This window comes from Leptodactylus fuscus, chromosome 3 (genome assembly GCF_031893055.1).
Source record: "Leptodactylus fuscus isolate aLepFus1 chromosome 3, aLepFus1.hap2, whole genome shotgun sequence".
NCBI classification, from domain to species: Eukaryota; Metazoa; Chordata; class Amphibia; order Anura; family Leptodactylidae; genus Leptodactylus; species Leptodactylus fuscus.
Window position 1 is genome coordinate 196,669,089 of NC_134267.1, and position 18,980 is coordinate 196,688,068.

An 18,980-nucleotide genomic window follows, 5' to 3' on the forward strand; every position below is an offset into this window, starting at 1 on the left:
AGGTCCAGGAAGGCGGGAGTTTCAACAAGCCGGAACGCCAACATCTCCTGGGCCAGCAGTTTAGCGATGTTGGCGTTCAAGGCTTGCGCGTGTGGGTGGTTAGCGGTGTATTTCTGCCGCCGCTCCAATGTCTGAGAGATGGTGGGTTGTTGTAAAGAAGCGCCTGATGGTTCCTTTGATGGTGCAGGAGAAGGAGATAAGACAGGAACAGGGGAGGATGAGGAAGAAGTCAACAAAGTGGCGGAGGCAGATGAAGTGGTGTCCTGGCTCGTCCTCTGGAGTGCATCGCCAGCACAGTGAGCAGTGGCAGTGGCAGTGGCAGTGGCAGAGGCAGAGGCAGTGGCGTGAACGGCAGGCGGCCTTTGTCCTGCTGTTGCTGCCTGCCACTGATTCCAGTGCTTGGATTCCAAATGACGGCGCATTGAAGTGGTGGACAGGTTGCTCTTCTCAGAGCCCCTAATCAATTTCGAGAGGCAAATTGTGCAGACAACACTATATCTGTGCTTGGCGCATTCCTTGAAAAAACTCCACACCTTCGAGAAACGTGCCCTCGAGGTGGGAGTTTTTCGGGGCTGGGTACGAACTGGAACATCTTGGGAGATTCCGGGTGTGGCCTGGCTTCGCCTAAGCTGCTGACCTCTGCCTCTGCCTCTAGCTACCCTTTTTGGTGCTGCACCTGCCTCAACATCCACACTACTTTCCCCGCTTGACATCCCCCCTGTCCAGGTCGGGTCAGTGTCCTCATCATCCACCACTTCCTCTTCCAACTCCTGTCTCATCTCCTCCTCCCGCACAATGCGCAGGTCAACTGGTTGCCCTGATGGCAACTGCGTCACATCGTCGTCGATGAGGGTGGGTTGCTGGTCATCCACCACCAAATCAAACGGAGATGGAGGAGACTCTAGTGTTTGAGCATCTGGACACAGATGCTCCTCTGTTAGGTTCGTGGAATCGCGACATGGAGGGGCAGGTTGAGGGACAATGAAAGGAGCGGAGAACAGCTCTGGGGAGCAGGGACAGTTGGGGTTATTGTTCTGTGAAGCTTGGGAATTTTGGGAGGAAGGAGGACAAGACTGTTGGGTAATAGGAGGAGAGGAGGCAGAGCCTGACTGGCTGCTGGACAATGTGCTGTAAGCATTATCCGACAGCCATTGCAAGACCTGTTCCTGGTTCTCGGGCCTACTAAGGTTTGTACCCTGCAGTTTAGTTAATGTGGCAAGCAACCCTGGCACTGTGGAGTGGCGCAATGCTTGCTGCCCCACAGGAGTAGGCACGGGACGCCCTGTGGCTTCACTGCTACCTTGCTCCCCAGAACCTTTCAGGGAGCCTTGCGCATTTTGAATTCCCAGTCAGAAACTGGCACTATATGGCAGTAGCAAGAAATGAGGGTATTTGTAACCCCAATATATTCTTGGAATTCCCAGTCAGACAATGGCACTATATGGCAGTAGCAAGAAATGAGGGTATTTGTAACCCCAATATATTCTTGGAATTCCCAGTCAGACAATGGCACTATATGTCAGTGGCAGGACTTGAAGGTATTTGTAACCCCAATATATTCTTGGAATTCCCAGTCAGACAATGGCACTATATGGGAGTAGCAAGAAATGAGGGTATTTGTAACCCCAATATATTCTTTGAATTCCCAGTCAGAAACTGGCACTATATGGCAGTGGCAGGACTTGAAGGTATTTGTAACCCCAATATATTCTTTGAATTCCCAGTCAGAAACTGGCACTATATGTCAGTGGCAGGACTTGAAGGTATTTGTAACCCCAATATATTCTTTGAATTCCCAGTCAGACAATGGCACTATATGGCAGTAGCAAGAAATGAGGGTATTTGTAACCCCAATATATTCTTTGAATTACCAGTCAGACAATGGCACTATATGTCAGTGGCAGGACTTGAAGGTATTTGTAACCCCAATATATTCTTGGAATTCCCAGTCAGAAACTGGCACTATATGGCAGTGGCAGGACTTGAAGGTATTTGTAACCCCAATATATTCTTTGAATTCCCAGTCAGAAACTGGCACTATATGGCAGTGGCAGGACTTGAAGGTATTTGTAACCCCAATATATTCTTTGAATTCCCAGTCAGAAACTGGCACTATATGGCAGTGGCAGGACTTGAAGGTATTTGTAACCCCAATATATTCTTGGAATTCCCAGTCAGACAATGGCACTATATGGCAGTAGCAAGAAATGAGGGTATTTGTAACCCCAATATATTCTTGGAATTCCCAGTCAGACAATGGCACTATATGGCAGTAGCAAGAAATGAGGGTATTTGTAACCCCAATATATTCTTTGAATTCCCAGTCAGAAACTGGCACTATATGTCAGTGGCAGGACTTGAAGGTATTTGTAACCCCAATATATTCTTGGAATTCCCAGTCAGACAATGGCACTATATGGCAGTAGCAAAAATAGTGAGTGTATATAGCCCCAATTCTATTGCTAGGGGACTTGCAGGGTATTTCTGGGGTGAAGGTGGGGGGGCACACCTTTGGAACGGGGATCGGGGGTGTATATATAGGGTATACAGGAATACACTGTCAGTGTATTCCATTCAGGATCCGAGGAAAGCTGGGTTGCGGCGATTGAGCCCGTCAGTGCCACGTTACACTGACAAGCTTCTCCCTGGAATTTAGCTCTTTCAAGAGCTGTTGGTTGTCTTCTCCTTCCTATCCTAGCCTGTCCCTGCCTACCCAGAATCTAAGCCCTAGCTAACTGGACGGAAACCTCCGTTCTCGGTGAATTGCAAGCTCAGAATGACGCGAACCCGGGCGGCGATGTTCTTTTAAATTAGAGGTCACATGTTTTCGGCAGCCAATTTACTTTTTTCAACGTCACCGGTGTTGTAGTTCCTGTCCCACCTACCCTGCGCTGTTATTGGAGCAAAAAAGGCGCCAGGGAAGGTGGGAGGGGAATCGAGTAATGGCGCACTTTACCACGCGGTGTTCGATTCGATTCGAACATGCCGAACAGCCTAATATCTGATCGAACATGAGTTCGATAGAACACTGTTCGCTCATCTCTAGTAAGCAGTAAAGGGTACACACATGAGTCAAAAAACCCAACCCCCCCCCCCCCCAATATAGGTGTGGAGTTCTTTGAGTTAAAATATGTGCAAGAATTATTAATAGCATACACCAGTTTTCTAGTGCAAAATAATAGTAAGTCAGTAAGCCTGGGTTCACACCAGCACTTGCGTTCCGATCGCGGATCCAAGCACCATTCCACTTGAAAATTGCAGAGAGAAAAGACTGCATTTTTGGGGCGGAAACTCGGCCAACTGAATTATAGTCTCCACAGGTAACTGCTTTTTAAGCCAATTGGTTTTCTGTTTTTCGGAAACCCAAGCACAGCTTCTACCACATCTTATACATATTTCTACTGTGCCTGAATCAGGCGAACTGCCAAAAACATCTCAAAAATTGTGAAAAAATGTTGTACTTTATTAAATTTAACACATTAAAAATACAATAATAAATGTACAGGGGATAATACAGTCATGGCCAAAAGTTTTGAGAATGATACAAATATTAATTTTTACAAAGTCTACTGCTTCAGTTTTTCTAATGACAATTTGCATATACTCCAGAATGTTATAAAGAGTGATCAACTTAACAGGAATTACTTGCAAAGTCAATATTTGCCTAGAAAATGAACTTTATTCCCCAAAACACATTTCAACATCATTGCAGCCCTGCCTTAAAAGGACCAGCTAACATCATTTCAGTGATTGCTCCATTAACACAAGTGTGGGTGTTGATGAGGATAGGGCTGGAGATCAATCTGTCATGATTAAGTAAGAATGACACCACTGGACACTTTAAAAGGAGGCTGTTGCTTGGCATCATTGTTTCTCTTCTGCTAACCATGGTTATCTCTAAAGAACCACGTGCAGTCATCATTGCACTGCACAAAAATGGCCTAACAGGGAAAAGTATCGCAGCTAGAAAGATTGCACCTCAGTCAACAATCTATCGCATCATCAAGAACTTCAAGGAGAGAGGTTCCATTGTTGGCAAAAAGGCTCCAGGGTGCCCAAGAAAGACCAGTAAGCGCCAGGACCGTCTCTTAAAAGTGTTTCAGCTGTGGGATCGGGCTACCAGCAGTGCAGAGCTTGCTCAGGAATGGCAGCAGGCAGGTGTGAGTGCATCTGCACACATTGTGAGGCGGAGACTCTTGGAACAAGGCCTGGTCTCAAGGAGGGCAGCAAAGAAGCCACTTCTCTCCAGAAAAAACATCAGGGACAGACTGATATTCTGCAAAAGGTACAGGGAGTGGACTGCTGAGGACTGGGGTAAAGTCATTTTCTCTGATGAATCCACTTTCCGATTGTTTGGGACATCTGGAAAACAGCTTATTCGGAGAAGACGAGGTGAGCGCTACCACCAGTCTTGTCTCATGCCAACTGTAAAGCATCCTGAAACCATTCATTTGTGGGGTTGCTCCTCAGCCAAGGGAATCGGCTCTCTCACAGTCTTGCCTAAAAACACAGCCATGAATAAAGAATGGTGCCAGAATGTCCTCCAAGATCAACTTCTCCCAACCATCCAAGAGCAGTTTGGCAATCAACAATGCCTTTTCCAGCATGATGGAGCACCTTGCCATAAAGCAAAGGTGATAACTAAATGGCTCAGGGAACAAAACATAGAGATTTTGGGTCCATGGCCTGGAAACTCCCCAGATCTTAATCCCATTGAGAACTTGTGGTCAATCATCAAGAGACGGGTGGACAAACAAAAACCTACAAATTCTGACAAAATGCAAGCATTGATTGTGCAAGAATGGACTGCTATCAGTCAGGATTTGGTCCAGAAGTTGATTGAGAGCATGACAGGGAGAATTGCAAAGGTCCTGAAGAAGAAGGGTCAACACTGCAAATATTGCAACGCTGCATTAACTCATTCTAACTGTCAGTATAAGCTTTTGTTACTCATAATATGATTGCAATTCTATTTCTGTATGTGATAAAAACATCTGACAAACACACATAAAAACCAGAGGGCAGCAGATCATGTGAAAATATAATATTTGTGTCATTCTCAAAACTTTTGGCCATGAACGTGCCCCGACGTGCGTTTCGCCACTACCGTGGCTTCATCAGGGGGAAAAAAGATGATCATCTTTTTTTCCCCCTGACGAAGCCACGGCAGTGGCGAAACGCACGTCGGGGCGCGTTCATGTACATGGAGCTCTACTTATAGGTAAATGTAACCCTGCACGACCTTAATTCTATTTATGTGTATATACTCTATGTAAACCACGTTTAAACTAATGAAGTGCTGTTCAGACGCACAGATATACCATAACATCTGATATATGTAACAAGAGTTACACCTACAGCCTTTGATGCAGTATTACAACTTAACCTCCATGTATTATGGTTTGTACTATCCCCTGTACATTTATTATTGTATTTTTAATGTGTTAAATTTAATAAAGTACAACATTTTTTCACAATTTTTTAGATATTTTTGGCAGTTTGCCTGACAGCACAGTAGAAATATTCATATAGTTCTGCCCCTTTTTGCCCTAGTTTTTTGTGTATACATCTTATACATATTCTGCATCACTGTGATAGATATGGCGCCTCTTCTGCAGATTATTACTGTATTAGTAAATCTGCTAGTGAATAAAAGCAGTAGTGGGGAAGACAATGGAAGGCTTAGTAGTTAACATCACTTTCTTTTTGGCTACCCTTTTGTCAAGGCTGACTGCAAATACTGTGACATAAGGGACTAGGGGGTATCTTTCTAAAAGATAAGGTCCGTCCTACTGCTCCAGGGCTAGGCTATTTCTGATGGTTCCCATTGAAATGAATAGAATGGTGGCTCCTATTTTCAACCTGCCACTCCTTTCAAATTTGAATACATGGCACAAGAGTTCATGTGATCAGTGGAGGTCCCGGCAATTGAGCCCCCACCAATCCTGTGAATAAGGGGCTAACTTGTTGTGACTTTAATGTTGCAAACTCTAGAAATGATGTTGGCAAATGTACATCTTCTATATTGTTTTATGAGTGGATCCAAGTGAATTCTCATCTTTCCATGTCATGGTGTTTTAATACTAGTATGATCTAGTGTTATTAAACATGTTATTAAACAATAGGATTATTTCAAACCTTAATGGTGCATCATAAGTAAGTGCATTTCTGGTCTTCTGTCTGGGTCCTCCACAAGTGGGTAACTTATGACCAGAATTCCACTTCGACTTCTACTATCCCAAATCTTTCAGCTTAAATTACTCACCCTTTGGGTCTGCACGGATTCTGAAACAAAATTATGATGGAAATCATTCCAGTGACTGTAAGTACGATACATAAGTGCCTTAGGTGTCCGATTCTCCTGCAGATTAGAAAGAAAATTAATGGAGTTCCATAGTGGGGATGGTTGGTCAGCTACCCAATGGTCATTGGGGATCAGTGTCAAGCTCCTGTTACACACACACTAAAGTTTAACCCATAAGTGCAATGTCTAACTTGACACTACGCATTAAATATACTGTTGCCCAAAACACTAAATTGGCTGTCCACAAAGGGGCATTGCAATATCACAAAGGCACATTTTACTAAATCACAATTGCTACCTGTAACATTACAATGGGGCATTGTGATTTGAGAATGGTGAATTGTGACTTAATTTTGAAATCACAGTGGGGATTTGTGACATCACAATGGGGCATTGTCACATTACATGGCTGTTTTTTGAATGGTGATATCACAATGGTTAATTGTACCTTTTAAAAAGGACATTGAAGGATAACAAGCTTTGTAATATACTTAATTTAAGAGTGTCTGTTGCTTCACTTCACTAATTTGCATGAACACTCTATTTAAAAATCTGTACAATAAAACATTATGGAGGGAGAGGGGGAGAAAAAGTTCCTTAAATAGAGAGACAGCAATACAGAGAGACAGCAATACAGAGAGACATTTCCTTTTCTCAGCACAGCTGAGTTATCAGGAATTACTATTCAGCCTTCTCCTGATAGGAATTGTCGACAGACTCAAATCTCTATTTCATTGAGCCACCATACTAATCTGTTTATTGTGCATCATTACTGAATTCCATGTGTCTATATCCAATTGTTAAATTATATGTATGCAGCCATTAATATATTGAGTAGTTGCAGAAATGCAAGGTTTCGGGCTGTCTCAGGCTTAGATAAAGTGTGTAGAGACCTCTGCAGCAGAGGGGAAATAGGAGACAAAAGTCCCAAGCAGTGGCATAATTAGCAAAAATTGGATCCCCCAGCAAACTTTTGACTTAGGCACCACCCTTCACAGTATAGTGCCCCCTTTTCTGGCCCCCACACAGTATAATACTCCATTTACATACACTATAATGCCCATAAATGGCCTGCAAACAGTATAATTTCTCATAGCGACCCCACACATTATAATGTCACTGTGGCCACTGCACGCACACACGTGTCTTTTCAGATCCCAGAGTATAATGATTGGAGACTCAGGGGAAGATACAAACATAAAAAAAAACACTGTTACTTACCTCTCCTGGGCTCTAGTGCACTCCTCACTACTAGATGTCATGTGAGCCAGCCCGGCGTCACAATGCATAATGACACCGGCCTGGCCCATGTGATGTCTGGGACGTCATCAAAGAGGTCGGAAGATTGCCAGAGTGCAGGAGATGTAAGTGTTTTTTATATTCCCTCACCTCCCCTGGGTCTCCGATCATTATACTCTGAGGTCTGAAAAGACCCTGAAGTAAAATGATAGCAGTGTTTGAGCAGAAGGTAGACGTATAAGAAGCTTCCTATATATTCTCCATTCCTTTTGTAGCCATTTTTGGCTTTGGCTCAAAAAACAGCAGCAAAACTTGGAACCCAAAAAGCTGCTTTTCTGCCTCGTGGGCCTTAAATTATCCTGTTGATCTGTCATACTTCTATCTTAGGGATCCCCAGAAAATACTAAGTTTGGGTTAACTTCACTAAATTTATAGCCTTTAAACATAAAACAATGTAAAAGCACCTTCTACCCACCCCCAAATCTGCCATTTGATACCCTCATTTATTAACCTGATTGATAATTTATCAAAACCCAATCATCCGACCGGACAGAAAACTGTTCAGGATTTCAAGTGTTCTTTTTTTTTCCCTCTAATAATAATCTCTTGTGATAAGAATGAATATTCTGATAACATTTTTCCATTGTTACAAATGATCTCCATGTAACTGTGCCGTTCTTAAGTGTTCTGCCTTGTTCCCGCGCCATGCTTCAGCACTCATGTACATTTAGAATGACCTCTGTAAAAAGCCGCGCCATCTTGCCAAAAAGAACCAGCTAATCTCTCCTCTTAAATATTAATCTTAGATAGAGAACTTCTTCTACAGACCAATAATAATGGATACAGTTATCTTGTTCTTTTTATTATCAAAGTCAAAGTCATGATCCTGAACTGGTAAGAAAAACTTCAAAGCTCCAAGGGAATTTAATAAAACCGTCTAAAAGAAAAAACGTTTTTATTTCTCATAGCGACTATTTTCAGAAAGAGTCTAACACCTTCATAGCATCTAAATAGGACTGTTATACAAAAAGGTAAAAGGGGTTTCCCACGATAATAAATTATCATTTATCCCCAGGAATAGCCAAGAGGTGTCTGACAGCTGGGACCGATCACAAGAACAGGATGTTTGAATGGGATGATAGAATAGATGAACTTCACACTGGATTGTGTCAACAGATCACCAGTTATTGTAAAGTTGAGTAAACGTTTGCGATCAGAAGACCTTCCTCAGACTCTACATCAAGATGCAAACACCACAGTGTTAGCAAATCATTCACACGCAGGTGATAAATGTATAAATGTACAATATTTACAAAATAAATGCAGAATAAAGCCATGCATCTGGTAAGGCAGGGTGTCACAGCAGGTATCCCTCCTTGTGGCAGTGGCGTAACTAGGAATGGCGGGGCCCGTGGCAAACGTTTCACATGCCCCCCCCCCGACCGACATAGTGGCCCCTCCACACAGTATTATCCCCCATAGTGACCCCTGCACACAGTATTGTACCCCATAGTGACACCTGCACACAGTATTATCCCCCATAGTGGCCCCTGAACACAGTATTGTACCCCATAGTGGCCCCTGCATACAGTATTATGTGCCACTGTGGACACCCATAAACAATTATTTCAGACCCCAGAGTATAATAATCAGAGACCCGGGGGAATAAAAACATAAAAAAACTCTGTTACTCACCTATTTCCCATCTCCTACTCTGTCGTCCTCTGAAGTAGTCCATCTTCAATGACATCATACGTCACATGACCCGGGACGCAGGCCAGGGTCATGAGACGTCAGACGACTAGGCTGAAGCCTACCCGGATCGTGCTGTTTTTTATGTTTCTTACTTCTCCTGGGCCGCCAATCATTATACTCGGGGGTTCGAAAAGACCCCTGAGTATAATGATAGCAATGGTAGCGGCTGTCACCGGGCCCCTAATGTCCTGGGCCCTGTGGCAGCTGCCTCTGCTGCTATGACGGTAGTTACGCCACTGCCCCTTGGAGTTTCAGATGTGAAAAATGGTCAAGGAGCAATAAATTGATGACAATATAAATTGTATATTGAAACATAATGCTAGCATAGAAAAATAATGGCAAAATCAGATATAACCCCATGACCTGTATGAGGTTGTATACATAAATATATAATCCCACATGTTGATATGTACAAATGCATACGAGCAGTATATGCAAGGTATAATAACATAAGTAATCACCTGTTGTCTGTCTGATATAAGTCTCAAAAAATAGGCAAAGCCGATCAGTGTTTATATCTGCTAGGTAGCTCCGGTCAGCCTACAAGTGATGTAATAATAGCCACGTAAATATAAAACTTTGACAAAAAAGCAATGCCGGTGAGAATGCTCGTTACCCAGAGGTCCTTACCTCCAGTATCGCCAACCAGGCCCACAAAAGGATCCAATTAATGTTAGGAAGGATCAGCTGCAGCGCTGTTTAATGAACTGCCTCTGGCAAAAGAAGGAAGCGCGGGAGTGCCGCGTCCTGCCGGGGATAAAGATGACGCCGGACCATACTGATTGGTCCGTTACACGCAGGCGCAATGGCGCCCGTACGGAAAAGGTTCCATACTGCGCATGCGCAACTCCATGCATGTGCCTGAGCGCTCGTACGGAGCGACAACAATACAGAAATGCGTGCAGGGGTAAAAACTGCCATGATTAGGGAAAGGAGCGGTGCTATAAAGAAATGTGTTGTAAAGTAAACCGACAGAACACTGTGGTTTTTGCATCTTGATGTAGAGTCTGAGGAAGGTCTTTTGACTGAAAACGTTTACTCAACTTTACAATAAATGGTGATTTGTTGACACAATCTAGTGTGAGGTTCATCTATTCAGTCTACAAGACGGGGTGGGACCCTAACTTCACGCTCCTGGGACCACGACTGTATACCTACACATATTGAATGGGATGATAGTCACATATCATTGTGGGATGACCCCTTTAAGAGCCACCCATATTTACAGACAATAAGTAAAAAGGGCCAAATTTTCACCAAAAAACTGAAGCATATGCTCTGTATCATATTTATTATGTACTTCAGACATATTTTGTCCCTTGCTCAATTAAATGGTATGACTAAATGGGAAAGGTACATGATTTAGGGGGGAATGACACGCCATAAAGTGTATCTACAGTCATAGACATCTTTTAATAAATGAATAGTACAGGTGAAAATAAGAAACCTTGTCAGGACATGATATCATGGAACTGCTGTTTATGAAGTTTCTTTAAGGCCTTGCGCATGGGTTTCCGTTCAGGAGTCCGCTTGGAGACCCCCCGAATGGAAACCTAATCCGCACAAAAAAGCGGATACCTTAGGAAACCTGTGGACCCCCTAGATTATAATGGGATCCATGTGGTGTCCGGTCTGTTTCCGCATGAAAAATGCAGAGGGAAAAGTGATGCTTGTAGCATTTTTTGTTGCAGATTTTGCTGCGTTTTTTTTGAGCCAAAGACAAGAATGTCTACAAAAGTAATGGAGAATATCCAGGAAGTTCCTATGCTTCTCCCTTCTACTCAATCCACTCCTGGCTTTGGCTCAAAAAAATACAACAAAATTTGCATCAAAAAAGCTGCGTTTCTGCAAGGTGGGGCGTCAGCCTAAAGCTTGACTATAAATGCAATACAATTGGTTTGAAATCTAAAAAATGCAATACAAAGACCTGAAAACAATGAACTTGCTGTTGTGAATGATACAATATAACTGTAACTTCTGTAAGTAATACAGTATAGTGACTTGTTTGTTGTGTAGTACTATGTATAATGTCATTGCTACTATAGCCCAAACTCTGTTCTGTATGACCAAGTTCACACACTGAGTTTTCTACCTGTTAGGGATTAGCTGGACTGGAAGTCATAGAAAAACACAAAAATACCCTTGATTTTTATCTGTTCCCTCAATTTCATGTAGAATTTCAGCGTTCTTATAGGGTAAGGTCATAAAGTATAATGTCCACCAACCCTAAATAGTATAAGCACACAATACATGCAGGTATATTATCTATATTCACCCCAAACTTGTACAGACTCATTCACAAGATGCTAATATGTCGTGTTCCCCTGAATTTCTGTACTTACCAGCACTGGCATCTCCGCAAGAGTTTCATGACTAAAATAAGTAGGATATTCACAAGAGTCAGCAATGAATCTATATTATCCTATGTATTCTCCAGGGAGCGCTGCACAGTCTTTCATACATTTCTGGGCAGCATTTTACTTCTCAGCTTGATCTGGATTTTCCACTCCTCTGCAGTAGTTTTGGCTCGTGCACACCCCTGGGCTAATAACCCTCCTCCTGTAACCTATGTAAAGAAGGTGTGAATAGCTGCATATGGGGCAGTACTCCTAGTCTAGTGCTCTAACTGTACTCTATCAGATATGTACGTGCCATAGGGGAAATGGCAGCTATCAGAGTAACTGTGAACCTTTATCTTTATATAGGGCTTGTATGAGGATCAAACATTTTTATAGGAGGGTTTTTTGTGGGGCGAGCTGCAGTTTCTATTAGTACCATTGTGGGGTACATGTGACTTTTTCATAACGTTTTACTTATTTCTTTGGGAAGGCAAGGTGAACATAAAATAAATCAATTCTTGCATTGTGTATTCTTTAGGATGTTTGTGACGTCATTGGTCCCTCTGCGGCAAACGCTGAGGCTACTGATTTATTCTCAGAGATCATGAGAGGCGTAGGACCTGTCATGAGCCTGAATGGACACTAGCAGTGAACAAAAGAGCATCAGGGACAGATGAGTATGATTATTATTATTATTATTATTATTATTATTATTATTATTCTACAACTCCACCAGACTCCTCAGTTTTACTCCAATTCCTGGACAAAAAAAAATAGAAATTTTTTTTGGATTGAATTCTAAAAAACTTTAGAAATTTTCAGTCCCATAAATGTACTTGAACATCTAGTTTTCTGTATTGCGGTATATTGTATTTTCTAGCATTAACTTATAAAGCCCCAACTCTGACAGGGCAACCAAACATGTCAGCCTAGAAGCCGTTGTAATAACTCTGGTCTCACATACTGAGGTCAGTTTGTGAGGTAGTGTAGGAGTCCCTTGGGCCCAGTACAGGTGGTGGGTGACAGGAGGATACTGTCCATGGTGAGCTCCATGCTGGAGAATAACTCCCATCCCATGTATGAGACTGTGACAGCACTGGGCAGCACTGTCAGTGACCGACTGCTTCACCCCAAGTGTGAGAAGGAGCGCTATCGCAAGTCCTTCCTCCTAACCACAATCAGGCTGTATAATCTACATCAGACCAAGCGAAGATCACTCCACACAGAGAACTAAATGTTCCTGAATTTTTTTCTTTTTCTTTGTTATGACTTCTATTTTTTTTATCTTCTATTCTGAGCTTGTATGTTTTTTTTTTCTTGTACTATAATTGTATTAACTATGCTACTGTAACACACTGAATTTCCCCATGGTGGGACTATTAAAGGATTATCTTATCTTATCTTATTGCTAACCCTTGGCACCCCATGAAAAGAGAGAAAACCTCATCTCTTACTACTTAGATGCCATGGTCAATATTGATTGTGGCATCTATATGGTTAATCTGCCAGAATCTCTAACTATTGCAGTAAGAGCCAGGTATCACTTATATAATACAAGTAGCACTTGGCGCCATCACACGTCCATTACCATTGCTGCTCTGTAGTACTACTGCAATATACTATTACAGTGCTGGGCAGGAAGAGGTTAGTAGAATAGATAGATAGATAGATAGATAGATAGATAGATAGATAGATAGATAGAGTAAACAATAGAATAGACAGACAGTATTATTCAGAATTATTAGACAATGTAATTTGAGAGCTGAAATATAGTATTACGTGAGACCTCTTACCCCTTCCCGCTGCGGGCATTTTTCGATTTTCGTTTTCCGTTTTTGACTCCCCCCCCCTTCCTTCTCAAACCGCATAACTCTCTTATTTTTCCTCTCTCAGAGCCATATGAGATCTTAATATTTCCAGGACAAATTGTTCTTCATGATGCCGCCATTAATTATTCTGTACAATATACTGGGAAGCTGGAAAAAAATTCAGAATGGGGTGGATTTGAAGAAAAAGTGCATTTGTGCGACTTTCTTACGGGTTTCATTTTTACAACTAACAGTTAACTGTGCAGCCAAAATGACATGTCCCCTGTAATGAAAGAAATTTTTTGAGAGAAGTCCTCAGTAGTTGATACCTTTTTTAATGGCTAACTCAAAAAGTTTTTTGATGACATATCGAGCTTTCGGGACTACTATAAAGGTCCCTTCATCAGGATGGTATAACACAATTTCTGAAGGTAGGCATATATATACAGAGAAATGGAGTGTTAGATGCAGAATAGATGGAAAACAGAACATAAACAGTTTTTTTAAAAAAAAACACATACAGTCCTATGAAAAAGTTTGGGCACCCCTATTAATCTTAATCATTTTTAGTTCTAAATATTTTGGTATTTGCAATAGCCATTTCAGTTTGATATATCTAATAACTGATGGACACAGTAATATTTCAGGATTGAAATGAGGTTTATTGTACTAACAGAAAATGCGCAATATGCATTAAACCAAAATTTGACCGGTGCAAAAATATGGGCACCTCAACAGAAAAGTGACATTAATATTTAGTACATCCTCCTTTTGCAAAGATAACAGCCTCTAGTCGCTTCCTGTAGCTTTTAATCAGTTCCTGGATATATCAGTTCGCAGGAAAGTTCTCTGGGTTTATGGCTTCTTTGATCAGTGACGTGGTGTCTAGTGGCTATAAAAGGCCATAAAACCCTGGGCCCTGTTTAAACCTTGTTGGAGAGTGCAAAGGGTCGTCATAAGTTTAAATTCCCATATGAGGCGATCTTTTCTGTCTCTGAAATTCCCCCTTAGTACCAGGATCTTCATATCCTGGGTCATATTATGATTTTGATTACAGAAGTGTTTTGGCACCGGGAGGTCCATTCTTTGCTCTCTAATCGTATGTCTGTGTGAGTTCATCCTCATCCTAAGTGACTGTCCTGTCTCACCTACATACAGGCCCTCAGGACTTCAGAGCGACTGAGGAACCATCTTATACATCATTTGTACAGCGTCAAGAGCAAAATCCAAATGGGGATTGAAACAGATTGGAACAACATTGAAGAAAACTCAAGGAGAATGTCAGAAATTATGTTATACCATCCTGATGAAGGGACCTTTATAGTAGTCCCGAAAGCTCGATATGTCATCAAAAAACTTTTTGAGTTAGCCATTAAAAAAGGTATCAACTACTGAGGACTTCTCTCAAAAAATTTCTTTCATTTCATATCCACTGGCTAACACGGTACAAGGATATATATTTTTTCTTTTACAAAATGGATGATATATCCAAGAATTTTAGCTGCGCCAAAATTGTGTGGAATCATAGATTTATCTTTCAGTTGATTTGATTCCATTTGGTCATCCAGACAGTTCTCCAAAATCTGTGCTCACCTTTTTCTTAGTTCCTCCACTTCATTCTTCATACGTTCCCTCCCAAACCTCTCCACATTATCCCAAATTGAATTGTTAAAGTAAAATATACAGCTGCCAGTCCATTTATTCTCTCTTTAGTCTCAACTGAGAGAACATGTCTGCTGGCATTGCTTTTAGAATTAAGAGGAAAAGACAGGACATCATCAAAAGTCCAACAGAGGGCATCTTTGAGGAGCACCAAAGACTCATCTAGGTATTCAGCTATCAAGACCAGATCAAACATGGTGTCTACAGCTTGGCAAAGTAACTTAAAGAGGACCTTTAATGGGTTTGGGCACAGGCAGTTCTATATACTGCTGGAAAGCCAACAGTGCGCTGAATTCAGATGGAGCAGGTAAAACGTATGGGGCCCAATAAGTAAGGAGAGGGGGGTATGGGGAAAGACCACCCATAGAAAAGAGTTGGGGTGCATGGGAGCCAACCAGAGCTTTTCAATCTCCATCCAACTGGTGTAAGCCAGGGCAGCTGCCGAAAATAGGATACAAAGCAGGTGGGAAGGCATTAGTAGTGCAACAGGTTTGGTGGAACAGCCAGACCTCCACACTCCCTGCCCGCCAGTACAACCAAACGGGGGATACGGTGACACCTAGCCTGCCAAATGAAACGGAAGATAGCCTTCTGCAGACCATGAAGATCAGCATGTGGGACCGCAACGGGAAGGGTCTCAAAATAATATAAAAGTTTCGAGAGAAGGGTCATCTTAACCACAGTGATCCTAACTAACAGGGATATGGTGAGGGTTTGCCATTTATCGAGGAGGGATCTAAGGTCACGAAATAAGTGTGGGTAGTTTGCCGAGTAGAGAGTGGAATAGGAGGAGGTAATTTGGACCCCCAAGTAGCGAATGGAGGAGGAACGCCACTGGAAATTAAAATCAGCCTGGAGTAGTGCGAGGTCAGGCGTCAGGATATTGAGAGGGAGGGCCTCAGTCTTAGAGGGGTTTACCCTATAACCTGAGAAGTCGCTAAAGGTATTAAGTAAATGCATGAGATTAGGGAGAGTGGTGTGGGGGGAAGAGAGGGTAAGAAGGACATCATCCGCAAAGAGAGATACCTTGAATTCCTTGTCCCGGACCAGTATACCCTTGACATCGGGATCTTGACGGATCTTAGCCGCCAATGGCTCTATGCACAAGGCAAAGATCAGGGGAGAACTCTTCGCCATCTTTGCCGGCACCATGAAGGTCGAGCTGTGCAGCTTCAGCGGCTACAAGATCTATCCGGGACATGGGCGACGGTATGCCAGGACCGAAGGGAAGGTCTTCCAGTTCCTGAATGCAAAATGCAAATCTGCTTTTCTGTCCAAGAGGAATCCACGTCAGATCAACTGGACCGTTCTGTACAGGAGGAAGCACAAGAAGGGCCAGTCTGAAGAAATCCAGAAGAAGCGTACCTGCCGTGCAGTGAAGTTCCAGAGGGCGATCACCGGGGCCTCTCTGGCTGAAATTATGGCCAAGAGAAACCATAAGCCTGAAGTGCGAAAGGCCCAGAGGGAACAGGCCATCAGGGCTGCCAAAGAGGCAAAAAAGGCAAAACAGGCCACGAAAAAGGCTGTTCCTGCTAAGGCATCAACAAAGGCTGCACCCAAGCAAAAGATTGTCAAGCCCGTGAAGATGCAGGCACCCGTGTTGGTGAAAAACGCTAATTTTTACTATGGGACGTCATCAATAAACCGGTTAAAAAAAAAAAAAAAAAAAAAAAGATCAAGGGAGAGAGGGGGCATCCCGGACGGGTACCGTTATGGATGGGGAAGGTGGGTGTACCGATTGTTCTTGCTAGCCATGGTAAATGTGGAATATGACATCACACCTGTATACAGAAGGCAGAGACCAATGATACATTTTAGATTTATTGTCTACTCTACCCATACAATGGGTTTACAGAATCTATCTGCACTTGCTATCTATATTCTTTTATTCAATACCCCCCAATCTCTTGTGAGCCCATAATGGAGAGAACAACTGCTGTGAGTGTTGCTAATCTCTGTACAGGTCTATGAAGTATGTCAGCACTGCATGTTATGCAAACGCTGCAAAAGTATTCAAAGTATTCATGTATTTGTGGTATATATTTCACTTATAAAATGCACAGTAATGTGCAAAACCTTTAGGCAGGTATGGAAAAATGCCAAGTAAATATCAAGTAAAAATATTTTCAAAAATACTTTCAATATTTGGCGTGACCACGCTTTACCTTCCAAACACTATCAGTTCCCCTAGGTACACTTATACACAGTTTTTGAAGGAACTCGGCAGGGAGGTTGTTCTCACCATCTTGGAGAACTAAGCACAGACCATATGTGGATGTAGGCTTGCAAAATCCTTCTGTCTCTTCTTGTAATCCCAGACAGACTGGGTGATGTTGATAACAGGGCTCTATGGGGCTGTCATATCATTGCAATTTTTGGGGAAGATGAAGGAACCAAACACAGTGGTTCAGGCATTTTTTTTGTAATATCCCTATATTATAATATTTGGGCTATTTTGTATAATTTTTATTTTTTAATATCTATTTTTATATGTAACATTTTTAATTCTTTCATCTTTTCATATCTTTAATACTTTATAAACTTAATTTTAGTGTTTGTTTTAACCTCCCAAGGGACTAAATACAATAAAACTCTTTACTACTGCATTTTTGTGAATCTGCTTGTTTTCTCATGAGTCCTGCCAAATGCAGGATCTAATAGGAATTTTACTGTGGCAGACCTGGGAGCCTTCACAAGCAAGCAAATGTAAGGGCAGATTCTGATTTATGTAATCTTTTTCAAAGCACTTTGTCTATTGTATGGAAAATTTTGAAATACTTGTCAATAAAAATTATTGGAAATAAATGTAAGGCTCCGTTCTCACAGAGTAACGGGCCGCTCATTTAGACACATAAACACGTGTCAGAGTGAGGCGCTTCAAAACAGATCTCATTGACTTCAATGGGTGCCGGCTTACGCGCACTACACATTGAAATCAATGGTTTACAAAGCCTCTTGGCTGTTTCATACATAAATTTGACTACTATCAAGTATTTAGCATATGATTAGTTATGCAGATCCTTGTCATGTAACTGCTTTGTTACTGCTTTGCACGTAAAACAAAACAAAACAAAAATACAAATTTTTATTATTTTGTTAGTATTGTATACATTCACTTTTGGTTTTCAACACTGCCTGAAACCTTCTGGGCATGCTCTCGATCAGATTCAAGCATGTCTCGGCTGGTTCAAATCGAGAATCAGCAATGAAGAAGAAAAGATAGACAGCATCATCCAGCTCATCGATAGCAGTCTCTCAGCCAAAATTTTTTTCCAAACTGTATCATGTGAGTGCCATGACACTTGGAAGAATACGAAACGAAGTCCATCCATCCATTGAAAGGCCAGAGGTGGATGCCCAGGCAAAATATCAGAGTCAACAAGTAGGCTCATCACAAGATCTATCAGTTCTGGTGCCAAAAACATGGCAGAGGAGGTGGCTAATATGTTTTGTAATAGTGAGATCACAGACATTGATGCAGGCAAAGTACGATGCGCATTACACAAGTCTGGAATGGTGGCTGGAAAAAAAGGGGAAGAAGCCTCAACTTCAATATTGTTATAAGAAGTGTCAGCTTAAGTTTGCAAAACGGTAAAAAAGTGGACGGCAGAAGATTGATAATTTGTGATTTGGAGCGTGATGAAAGTCAATAGACTTGGCTCTGTTGAGTGGAAATGGGTCTGGAAGAAACAAGGGAAAAGGGGCTAATGGATCGAGGGATTGAAGGAACTGTCAAGTTTGGCGGAGGAAACCTGAGGATATTGGGTTGTTTCACAGCCAAAAGCATTGGATACTTGACTAATCTCACTGGTGGTCTCAATGCTGAGCTATATGTGGGTATCCTACATGACAAGTTAGTACACTCGAGTGCTA

The 18,980-nt window shown here is 42.1% G+C and overlaps 2 protein-coding genes across 2 annotated transcripts in view; one reads left to right on the forward strand and one right to left on the reverse strand.

The window, feature by feature from the left end:
* The window catches only part of LOC142198552 (galactose-3-O-sulfotransferase 2-like), a 35,861-nt gene extending 24,157 nt beyond the window's left edge, over window positions 1-11,704 (reverse strand). The window contains exons 1-2 of the mRNA XM_075269585.1: window positions 11,641-11,704; window positions 6,266-6,361 (exon numbers count right to left, since the gene is read on the reverse strand). Of these exons, the coding sequence (XP_075125686.1) occupies window positions 6,266-6,361; window positions 11,641-11,652 (108 nt within the window). The 5' untranslated portion in view covers window positions 11,653-11,704. The remainder of the gene's footprint in view (window positions 1-6,265; window positions 6,362-11,640) is intronic.
* Window positions 11,705-16,239: 4,535 nt separating this feature from the next.
* LOC142198554 (large ribosomal subunit protein eL24-like) lies at window positions 16,240-17,687 on the forward strand. The gene is made up of 2 exons (XM_075269586.1): window positions 16,240-16,832; window positions 17,660-17,687. The coding sequence occupies exons 1-2, from the start codon at window positions 16,258-16,260 to the stop codon at window positions 17,685-17,687; spliced, it is 603 nt and encodes a 200-aa protein (XP_075125687.1). The 5' UTR covers window positions 16,240-16,257.
* The last annotated feature ends 1,293 nt before the right edge of the window (window positions 17,688-18,980 follow it).

Excerpts from the sequence above, each read along its gene's own strand:
- LOC142198554 (XM_075269586.1), top strand. The coding sequence starts at position 16,258 with ATGAAGGTCGAGCTGTGCAGCTTCAGCGGCTACAAGATCTATCCGGGA. Across the intron at positions 16,833-17,659 it reads TACCGTTATGGATGGGGAAG|TGTTTGTTTTAACCTCCCAA; the intron begins GTGGGTGTACCG and ends ACTTAATTTTAG.